This window comes from Salvelinus alpinus, chromosome 3 (genome assembly GCF_045679555.1).
Source record: "Salvelinus alpinus chromosome 3, SLU_Salpinus.1, whole genome shotgun sequence".
NCBI lineage: Eukaryota > Metazoa > Chordata > Actinopteri > Salmoniformes > Salmonidae > Salvelinus > Salvelinus alpinus.
The window spans coordinates 29,629,424-29,641,258 of record NC_092088.1 but is presented as its reverse complement, the minus strand read 5'-3'; the positions used below and the strand labels follow the sequence as shown (position 1 = coordinate 29,641,258).

Genomic DNA, 11,835 nt, shown 5'->3' with positions numbered 1-11,835 from the left:
ATGGGGTTGAGGCCAGGACTCTGCAGCCCAGTCAAGTTCTTCCACACAGATCTCGACAAATCATTTCTGTATGGACCTCGCTTTGTGCTGAAACAAGAAAGTGCCTTGCCCAAACTGTTGCCACAAAGTTGGAAGCAAAGAATCTAGAATGTCATTGTATACTGTTGCATTAAAATCTCCCTTCACTGGAACTAAGGGGTCTAGCCCGAACCATAAACAGCCCCAGACCATTATTCCTCCTCCACCAAACTTTAGTTGGCAATCTGCATTGGGGTAGGTTGTTTTTTTCCTTGCATCTGTCAAACTCAGATTCGTCTGTTGGACTGCCAGATGGTGAAGTGTGATTCATCACTCCAAAGAACTCGTTTCCACTGCTCTAGAGTCGAATGGTGGCAAGCTTTATACCACTCCAGCCGGCACTTCGGCATTGCACACGGTGATCTTAGGCTTGTGTGCGGCTGCTCGGCCATGGAAACCCATTTCATGAAGCTCCCGACAAACAGTTAGTGTTGATATTGCTTTGAGGCAGTTTGGAACTCAGGAGTGAGTGTTGCAACCGAGGACAAACTATTTTTACGCGCTTCAGCACTCGGCAGTCCCTTTCTGTGAGCTTGTGTGGGTTACCACTTCATGGCTGAGCCATTGTTGCTCCTCAACTTTTCTCTTCACAATAACAGCACTTACAGTTGACCGGGACAGCTCTAGCAGGGCAGAAATGTTATGAATTGACTAGTTGAAAAGGTAGCATCCTATGACAGTGCCACGTTAAGTCACTGAGCTCTTCTGTAAGGCCATTCTACTGCCAATGTTTCTCTATGGAGATTGCATGGCTACGTGGTCAATTTTATACACCCATCAGCAACGGGTGTGGCTGAAATAGCCGAATCCACTAATTTGAAGACGTGTCCACATACTTTCTTGTGAATATATAGTGTATTTATGCCTCTAACTTTCTCACTGGTCCTAGATCTGTTTGTACAGCAAACTCATATTGTCATTGCCAAACATTCGCATGACAATGAACTTTAAAGAAGTTTACTTTTTTACAACCAAATCGGAATTTTTGATGTGAATGGCATGTTGTAGAAGTATCCAAACGGTTGTTTTTTTGTTGTTGCTAGTTCACTTGCTTTTACTACACTTACCCCAACCAGCGATTTACTTTCTCATTCTGCCGTATGAGTGTGTAACCGATGTGAAATGGCTAGCTAGTTAGCGAGGTGCGCGCTAATAGCATTTCAATCGGTAATGTCACTCGCTCTGAGACCTTGCAGAGCAAGGGGAACAACTACTTCAAGGGCCGCGGCTTTTGTGGCGCGATGGGTAACGATGCTTCGAGGGTGGCTGTTGATGTGTGCAGAGGGTCCCTGGTTCGAGCCCAGGTAGGGGCGAGGAGAGGGACGGAAGCAATACTGTTACAACTACTCAAATAAAACATTAACGAAAGTCATTTTAGAAATGGAAAGTACAGTGATGCAGGTCTTTCAGATGTTGTACATGTGAAATCCTCATTCCGAACTTTATCCACATTGTTAAATTCCATTTTGTGCGACTTGCCGATAAAGTTAATAACACAATTTCATGTGTACCACATCTGCACCACTATACTGATAGTGTTCCCGTTTCTAAAAGGATGTATTTGGTTGTTTTTAGTGCTTTTGTTTGTTTTTTTCAAGCCCCCATACTGTAGAATGAGGATGAGGAAGTATATTGTCGGTTGGTGTAAGTTTATCAAAAACATGTGAAATTGCAAAAAAAGTGTCTGAACACTTCCATAACATGCCATTTACATCCAAAATACAGATTTGTTTGTAAAAAATAAATAATAGTTAACCTTTTAAAGGTGTTGGTTATACTGTACATCACAAACAGATCTGGGACCAGGCTATGTTTTAAGCTATACAGAGGAGGCTTAAGAGCTGGCCTCTCGTGCAAGCCCAATGTGTTCGTGTTCAGGCTGGTTAAGAAGCCTGTTGCCGTTTACAGAAAAGGATTGCTTAAACCGGTATGACTGGTCTTTCCTGTTTATTACTCTCCAATAACGGCCAAACTAACTACACATGTATGTCCTTGTGTGCTGCTAGGAGTTGGCTTGAACAAACTTGTGTTGGAATAGACAAGCCAGTCTGTTTAACTTATAAGTCAAAGAACATATACTCAATGCCAGTCTCTTTGAAATGCATTCAAAACTTAAATAATTATTTATCATATACACTGAGAGTACAAAATATTAGGAAAACCTTCCTAATACTGAGTTGCACACCCTTTTGCTCTCAGAATTCAATTCGCCAGGGTTTGGACTCTACAAGGTGTCAAAAGCATTCCACAGGGATATTGGCCCTTGTTGACTTGAATGCTTCCCACGGTTGTGTCAAGTTGGCTGGGTGTCCTTTGGGTGGTGGACCATTCTTGATACACGCGGGAAACTGTTGAGTGTGAAAAACCCAGCAGTGTTGCAGTTCTTGACACACTCAAACCGGTGTGCCTGGCACCTACTCTATACCCCGTTCAATGGCACTTAAATATTTTGTCTTGCCAATTCACCCTCTGAATGGCACACATACACAATCTATGTCTCAAGGCTTACAACTCTTTCTTTAACCTGTCTCTTCCCCTTCATCTACACTGATTGAAGTAGGTGGCATCAATAAGGGATCATAGCTTTCACCTGGATTGACGTGATCAGTCTGTTATGGAAAGAGCAGGTGTTGCTAATGTTTTGTACACTCAGTGTATGTAAATTGCACGGTATTGATATAGCTAATATGGTACATCAGGCCCACTCCAAGGACCATGCAAATTGATTTTACAGTCTTCAACAAATTTTCCTGGCACAGCTTCTCGAAATAGTTATGGTATTTGCAACAACGACAGAAAAAGATCATAAACTTGCTTTTAATATTATATTATTACCTTCATTTCAGTTTAGTGTTTGACTGTACTACACCTCCAGTACAGCAGGCGGCAGTAAGCTCCAATTTTAATTGTAAAACATTTACTGAAGAAGAGATTTGTATTTCGGAAGTACGCTTTCGTCCAACGGAAGTTTTGATTTTTAAGATGGCGCTGGACGGAATGGACCATCATGTAAGTGATTTTTTTTGTCCTTACTTTATTATGAATTGTTCACACTTGGGGGAATGTTGTAGATACGGCATTGAATAGAGACACTTAACATTGTGTTCTGTGAAGTTGGTACTTGTCAGACGTTGATATAACCGTTTTGAAGAGACCAAAACAGTTGTCAAAATAGAGAATCCTGCCGGTTTGCTGTCTCATTGTAAACTAACGTTAGCTAGCTAGTGATCTACTTTTAGCAAGCTAGAAAGCTAGCTAACGTTAGCTAATCTAATTGATCGTTTGCTTCAGTGACATTCCTTATTTGTGGCTATAAATGACTCAGCATAAGTTAAGTAAAATTAACAAAAGTATTGCTACCTAGCTATTACGCCTAACGCGTTAGCTTCTTTAGTAAAGATACTTTTAAATACTTTATGTTTTGTAGTTAGCTGACGTTAACTGCGTGTATTAACCATGTCAGTTAACTGTAGTAAATATTTAGCCGGCTATATTTCCTAGAGGTGTGGGAATTTGGGAAATCTTAGGTTAGTTTCGGGTTTTGCTATATAATTAGGCCTGTACAGCTAGCGACAACGTTAGCCACCATGATGTTAGCTAATTAGCCAGCAAGCTAACATTAGCTAGCTACGTTGTTTACAACAAAGTTAAAGGATCTCACTGTTATTGCATGTCTGACTGTGTTTTGCAGATGGAGATGGAGGACAGTAAAGGTGGTTCTGGTCTCCGGCAATACTATCTGTCTAAAATCGAAGAGTTACAGGTAAGCAAACACAGATTTTCATCAAATTGACTGTTAGCTAAACCTTGTCTATTGACACCATAGTGACACTGCTAATATCCTTTGTCAAGATTAGAAGTATCTGGTCTTTCTGCTTCTAGTTGACAGTGAATGACAAAAGTCAGAATCTCAGACGTCTACAGGCTCAGAGGAATGAACTCAATGCAAAAGGTAGGAATGATTGTTAGCTATCCAGCACTTTTTAATTGAAAGAAAGAGCAGCTGAACTTCAAACAGTGTAGCTAGCTAGTACTTAATTGTAGCAGTAATGGTGGCTTATAAAATGTAAATGTTGTCGGACTAAGTAAATTGATTGCACTCAAACAAAATGGCACTCAGAAACATGCACTTTATGAATTGGCAGTCATTGTTCAAATCTATTTGCTTTGTCCCTAGTGCGTCTCCTTCGTGAGGAGCTGCAGTTGCTACAGGAGCAAGGTTCATATGTTGGAGAGGTGGTGAGGGCCATGGACAAAAAGAAAGTTCTGGTCAAGGTGTGTTGAGTATCCTTGTTTTGCGGAAATGTAGGCCTAACAAATTTTTTGTTGTATACTGTAGCTGCATCTAGATGACACTAACAGACTACTGCTGTAACTAATTAATTGTCTCCAGGTCCATCCAGAGGGGAAATTTGTGGTGGATGTGGATAAGAACATTGACATCAATGATGTAAGTATGGACACGTTGTTGATATTTGACCCCAATGTGATGAGAACTTAATGTTTATATGTACAAAGGTACATGTACATCTGTGTACAGACAAATTATTGGTTGTGTGTTACTAATCTAACTATAGTATTTGTTTTTGTCAAATTGGTTTGAGTGTTAAGGGAACAAAATTCAGTTGAACAACAAATATCCCCATCCAATTCAGGTGGCTGGACAGAAAGAAAAAACATGAAAACACAACTGAAATTAAGAATAAATGCAACAAACTTCCTCATGATTCAGGACTGTATCACACTGATTTACCCCGTTGCCCATTCCTACCAGGTGACTCCAAATTGCCGTGTGGCGCTGCGCAACGACAGCTATACCCTGCACAAGATCCTGCCCAACAAGGTGGACCCGCTGGTCTCACTCATGATGGTGGAGAAGGTACCTGACTCCACCTACGAGATGATTGGTGGCCTGGACAAGCAGATCAAGGAGATCAAGGAAGTGATCGAGCTGCCAGTCAAGCACCCAGAGCTCTTCGAGGCTCTCGGCATTGCACAGCCTAAGGTGGGTGGCCCTTTATTGGGTTATTGGTTAATTCACAGGTCATATCAACTGTATATGTTACCCAGTAAGCTTTGAAGGTGAACTCAAACAATTGCTTTTTGCATTTGAGTTGACCTTGTCCTGTCTTAAAGGATACAACACTCCCAAAATCAAATGTTTGTCAGACTTTTTCATACTGTGTTGGTTGTCCTAAGGTATTGTTCTGTCAATGCCACACAGCATTTATCACATTAACCTCAGTAGTATTGATTCCCAGAAGGAACAGAAAAAAGTGACACCAGTTCATTCTAGTACAATTATACTAAAATACATCATGACGTTTGAGATGCACTCTGTCATGTTTTGGGATGTCTAGCCTCCCTTGTGTGTCTCACCACCAGGGTGTGCTGCTGTACGGACCCCCAGGCACAGGGAAGACCCTGCTGGCCAGAGCCGTGGCCCACCACACCGACTGCACCTTTATCAGGGTTTCTGGCTCGGAGCTGGTGCAGAAGTTTATTGGAGAGGGTGAGTCATCAATGATCATTGTCAGCCATTTTGGTAACCATTCGACAGGTTTCCCAAGTGTCTAGTAATTCCGTAATGTCGGGATTTCCCGAATCAGGGAGATATTTTGCTGCTTCCGTTCTCCAAACAGCCTGCTGTTTAGCCAGCTCCAGCACGTTTAAGCCCATTTCAGTCCATTTTCATGGAGCACTGAGTGATAGTAGGCTAAATGTTTCTCACCATGCAGTTGGTAAAACAAAAGTTGTTATTATTCGTTTTTCACTAACATTACACTGGCTGTAACTCTGCTCTATCTTCCCCATCCCAGGTGCCCGCATGGTGCGCGAGCTGTTCGTCATGGCCCGCGAGCATGCGCCCTCTATCATCTTCATGGACGAGATTGACTCGATCGGCTCGTCACGTCTGGAGGGGGGCAGCGGGGGCGACAGCGAGGTGCAGAGGACCATGCTGGAGCTGCTGAACCAGCTGGATGGCTTCGAGGCCACCAAGAACATCAAAGTGGGTGACACGTACATACACACAGATACATCACTGTCGTCTTATGCTTTATAATGTGGCCTAATCTACAATAACACGATCACTCTATATAACATCACACACCCTCTCTGCCCCTTTACTTAATGTGTATGCTATTCCTCTGCTATAACACACATGGCACCGCTTCTCTCCGCTGATTGATTTCTGTCACTCTCCTGTCGGTACTGTCTGACAACACTTTCTTTCTATGCTCACCATCAATCACACTATAGCTACTCTATTGTCCTCTACTCACTGTCCTCCCACCCACTCTAGCCCTCTGCAACCTATCAATCTGTATTTGCATGTTCTCTGATGCTATAAACAGACAGAACTAGTTTTTTTTTAATGAAGATGATTATATAGAAATGAGCAATAAATGCAGATAAAGAATATATTTCACCTCTAAATAAGAACAAAATAGTATTATACAGGGATGCAAACTCGTCTTTTTTCGCCGTGTTGATTTCAGAATAGGGGAATGGCCAAAAGTGTATCAGCCAATGAGCAAAATAAGAGGGGCACAAATAATCTTCTCCCTGTGTAATCACTAACATTACCTTCTCTGGCGGCTGTGTCATCGCACACTCCACGTAACAAACTTTGTTCCTGACTGGGCAATTTGCAATGCAACTCGAGATAAGCAACCTGTGTTCGAAGTAACGCTTTGGTTGTAGTTGATCAGAAGCACATTATAGTTGCATCTGTTTCAATAGCGCAAATTATTACACAAATCAAATTTATTTATATAGCCCTTCGTACATCAGCTGATCTCAGTGCTGTTCAGAAACCCAGCCTAAAACCCCAAACAGCAAGCAATGCAGGTGTAGAAGCACGGTGGCTAGGAAAAACTCCCTAGAAAGGCCAAAACCTAGAGGAACCAGGCTATGAGGGGTGGCCAGTCCTCTTCTGGCTGTGCCGGGTAGAGATTAATACAGAACATGGCCAAGATGTACTGGAGGCTGAAACAGGAGGGGTCAGGAGACACTGTGGCCCCATCCGATGATACCCCCGGACAGGGCCAAACAGGAAGGTTATAACCCCACCCACTTTGCCAAAGCACAGCCCCCACACCACTAGAGGGATATCTTCAACCACCAACTTACCATCCTGAGACAAGGCCAAGTATAGCCCACAAAGATCTCCGCCACGGCACAAACCAAGGGGGGGCGCCAACCCAGACAGGAAGATCACGTCAGTGACTCAACCCACTCAAGTGACGCACCCCTCCTAGGGACGGAGTGTATAACACACACCGTTATAATAGATAAAGCAGATCGCATTCATAATTTTTCTCGTTAGATAATTTTTTATTATGAAGCTTACCGGTACTATATATTTTCTCAAGAGGTTTGAGCCAGCCATGTGTGTTTTTTTATAAAGAAGCACAAAAAGCAAAATGGGAGCTTTGTGAGGTGAGTTCTCTCAGCAGTGCAACTTAGTGTAACTTGTGTCCCCTCACTTGTTTGCCAGCAATATATCTTATAACTATTAATTTAACTATCTAAGATGTGCCAACTCAATTTTCTCCAGCTGAGTTTTTGCTAATATTAGCTAAGTGGCTAACGTTAGCTTGCAAGATCAAGCATCTTCGTAACAGCAGCAGAGACAATCCCCTCCTGGATTAAGATATTTGTTTTTGTGTGTGCTGCAAACTGCGTTTTGAGATACTTGCATAATTTTATGAGCTGGGTTGTCTGTCATAGTATTAAATGTTTGCATGCGCTCATTAGTGTTTACCTAGCATCTGCTAATTCCTTAGTACGCTATATATACAGAAGTATGTGGACACACCTTCAAATTAGTGGATTTGGCTATTTCAGCCACACCCGTTGTTGACAGGTGTATAAAATTGAGCACACCGCCATGCAATCTCCGTAGACAAACATTGGCAGTAGAATGGCCTTACTGAAGATCCCAGTGACTTTCAATGTGGCACCGTCATAGGATGCCACCTTTCCAACAAGTCAGTTCATAACATTTCTGCCCTGCTAGACCTGCCCCGGACAACTAAGTGCTGTTATTGTGAAGTGGAAACGTCTAGGAGCAACAACGGCCACATATTCTGTGAGCTTGGGACTGCCGAGTGCTGAAGCGTGCCGTGCGTAAATATCTTCTGTACTCTGTTGCAACAATCACTAGAGTCCCAAACTGCGTCTGGAAGCAACGTCAGCACAAGAACTGTTCGTCGTAAGCTTCATGAAATGGGTTTCCATGGCCGAGCAGCCGCACACAAGCCTGAGATCATCATGCGCAATGCCAGGCATCGGCTGGAGTGGTGTAAAGCTCGCCGCCATTGGACTCTGGAGCAGTGGAAAAGCGTTCTCTGGGGTGATTAATCACACTTCACCATCTGGCAGTCCGACTGATAAATGTTTGTTTGTCGGATGCCAGGAGAACACTATCTGCCCCAATGCATAGTGCCAACTAAAGTTTGGAGGAAGGATAATGGTCTGGGGCTGTTTTTCATCACTGGAAATCTTAATGCTACAGCATACAATGACATTCTAGACGATTCTGTGCTTTCAACTTCGTGGCAACAGTTTGGGGAAGGCCCTTACCTGTTTTCCCATCGAACACCTTGAGATGAATTGGAACGCCGACTGCAAGCCAAGCCTAATCTCCCAACATCAGTGCCCGACCTCACTAATGCTCTTGTGGCTGAATGGAAGCAGGTCCCTGCAGCAGTGCTCCAACATCTAGTGGAAAGACTTCCCAGAAGAGTGGAGGCTGCTATAGCAGCAAAGCTGGACCAACTCCATATTAATGCCCATGATTTTGGAATGAGATGTTCGACGAGCAAGTGTCCACATACTTTTGGTCATGTAGTGTACTTGTTAGCGTTTTGTCATTCTGGTAAGTAACTTTTTTTAGGCTTTTAAAAATAGCGCCCCTTATGCACTACCGGTAATACCGTATATCCTGGGATGGCCCATGCACAGTATGAAGGTATTGAAATCTGGATACTGCCCAACCATACTTTTTAAGAGGCTAGTGTAATATTTACAGTGAGGGAAAAAAGTATTTGATCCCCTGCTGATTTTGTTCGTTTGCCCACTGACATTGAAATGATCAGTCTGTAATTTTAATGGTAGGTTTATTTGAACAGTGAGAGACAGAATATCAACAAAAAAATCCAGAAAAACGCATGTCAAAAATTTTATAAATTGATTTGCATTTTAATGAGGGAAATAAGTATTTGACCCCTCTGCAAAACATGACTTAGTACTTGGTGGCAAAACCCTTGTTGGCAATCACAGAGGTCAGATGTTTCTTGTAGTTGGCCACCAGGTTTGCACACATCTCAGGAGGGATTTTGTCCCACTCCTCTTTGCAGATCTTCTTCAAGTCATTAAGGTTTCGAGGCTGACGTTTGGCAACTCGAACCTTCAGCTCCCTCCACAGATTTTCTATGGGATTAAGGTCTGGAGACTGGCTAGGCCACTCCAGGACCTTAATGTGCTTTTTCTTGAGCCACTCCTTTGCTGCCTTGGCCGTGTGTTTTGGGTCATTGTCATGCTGGAATACCCATCCACGACCCATTTTCAATACCCTGGCTGAGGGAAGGAGGTTTTCACCCAAGATTTGACGGTACATGGCCCCGTCCATCGTCCCTTTGATGCGGTGAAGTTGTCCTGTCCCCTTAGCAGAAAAACACCCCCAAAGCATAATGTTTCCACCTCCATGTTTGACGGTGGGGATGGTTTCTTGGGGTCATAGGCAGCATTCCTCCTCCTCCAAACACGACAAGTTGAGTTGATGCCAAAGAACTCCATTTTGGTCTCGTCTGACCACAACACGTTCACCCAGTTGTCCTCTGAATCATTCAGATGTTCATTGGCAAACTTCAGACGGGCATGTATATGTGCTTTCTTGAGCAGGGGGACCTTGCGGGCGCTGCAGGATTTCAGTCCTTCACGGCGTAGTGTGTTACCAATTGTTTTCTTGGTGACTATGGTCCCAGCTGCCTTGATATCATTGACAAGATCCTCCTGTGTAGTTCTGGGCTGATTCCTCACCATTCTCATGATCATTGCAACTCCACGAGGTGAGATCTTGCATGGAGCCCTAGGCCAAGGGAGATTGACAGTTATTTTGTGTTTCTTCCATTTGCGAATAATCGCACCAACTGTTGTCACCTTCTCACCAAGCTGCTTGGCAATGGTCTTGTAGCCCATTCCAGCCTTGTGTAGATCTACAATCTTGTCCCTGACATCCTTGGAGAGCTCTTTGGTCTTGGCCATGGTGGAGAGTTTGGAATCTGATTGATTGATTGCTTCTGTGGACAGGTGTCTTTTATACAGGTAAGAAACTGAGATTAGGAGCACTCCCTTTAAGAGTGTGCTCCTAATCTCAGCTCGTTACCTGTATGAAAGACACCTGGGAGCCAGAAATCTTTCTGATTGAGAGGGGGTCAAATACTTATTTCCCTCATTAAAATGCAAATCAATTTATAACTTTTTTGACATGCGTTTTTCTGGATATTTTTGTTGTTATTCTGTCTCTCACTGTTCAAATAAACCTACCATTAAAATTATAGACTGATCATTTCTTTGTCAGTGGGCAAACGTACAAAATCAGCAGGGGATCAAATACTTTTTTCCCTCACTGTAACATGTTCAGCTACTTAAGACGTTGGCGCGAATCTAGGTGTTGCCTTTTTAGAGATCAAGAAATTTAACAACTAAGGAATAATAATCTCATTGATTTCCCAAACTCAGGTCTGGTCTTTCGTGTCTGCTTTGCAAAGCGTTCTCGGAAGTATCGTGATGTTGGACCTCTGGGTTTAGAAACTCTTTGGTATAGTTTAAACAACATTACTGATTTTAATGTTTTCAAAATGAATATTTTAATGACTAAAAGCAATTGTGTCCATGTTGAGCACTTCAGTGTTTTTACCTCTTCTGAGGCTGCTGACGCACTGGCTCCAAACTGATGTCCACATCTATCTGGGGCAGATAGACGGGGAGACGTTGATCGTGAGACACTGTCAGCCAGCTGGTAAAGGCAGGGCACCATAGCGCCTCCCACAGCCTCGGACCCGTCAGCGTGGTTCCTCTCTAGGACACTGGAGGGTGGGGGTGGACCGTATGTACAGTACCTGTCAAAAGTTTGACCACCCACTCATTCAAGGGTCTGTTTGTACTATTTTCCATATTGTAGAACTATGAAATAACACATGGAATCATGTAGTAACCAAAAAAGTCAAAATGTATTTGCGATTCTTCAAATAGCAACCCTTTGCTTTGATGACAGCTTTGCACACAATTCAAGGCACAGGGTGGCTACTTTGAATAATATAAAATATATTTAGATTTAACACTTTTGGTTAAATGATTCAATATGTTTTGATTTCTTCACTCTTCTACAATGTAGAAAATGGTAATATAAAGAAAAACCCTTGAATAAGTAGGTGTCCAAACTTTTGACTGGTACTGTATGTACAGAGAGAGTAGTCCAACACCACACAGTATGACAGTCAGACCCTTAACTCTAGCAAATGGAAAATAGTTTGAGGGGCTCTCTAACAGTACAGTTGTATAGTACGGTGACATGACTCTACCTCGGCCATGAGAAGAGTCGCCCAGTTTGGTGAAGAACATGTTGGAGCTCGGCCTGGGGACGCTCCATCTAGAGGAGCGCTCTCCCTCACCCCTTCCCTGCCTCACCTTGTCGTCTCCCTGATCAAGAGCAAGTGCCCTCAGCCTGGTGACCATGGGCGATGTGGG

At 43.1% G+C, this 11,835-nt stretch overlaps 1 protein-coding gene across 3 annotated transcripts in view; it reads left to right on the top strand.

The window, feature by feature from the left end:
- psmc5 (proteasome 26S subunit, ATPase 5) overlaps nt 1–11,835 on the top strand; it is a 59,722-nt gene that overhangs the window by 32,718 nt on the left and 15,169 nt on the right. The window contains exons 1-8 of one of the 3 annotated variants that reach the window (XM_071392471.1): nt 2,729–3,087; nt 3,770–3,841; nt 3,961–4,030; nt 4,256–4,353; nt 4,472–4,528; nt 4,853–5,083; nt 5,464–5,590; nt 5,898–6,088. In XM_071392471.1, coding sequence (XP_071248572.1) covers nt 3,061–3,087; nt 3,770–3,841; nt 3,961–4,030; nt 4,256–4,353; nt 4,472–4,528; nt 4,853–5,083; nt 5,464–5,590; nt 5,898–6,088 — 873 coding nt within the window. In that variant the 5' untranslated portion in view covers nt 2,729–3,060. Of the gene's footprint in view, nt 1–2,728; nt 3,266–3,769; nt 3,842–3,960; nt 4,031–4,255; nt 4,354–4,471; nt 4,529–4,852; nt 5,084–5,463; nt 5,591–5,897; nt 6,089–11,835 lie in introns of those variants that run through there. The other 2 variants (XM_071392473.1, XM_071392472.1) reach the window with 2 other exon arrangements.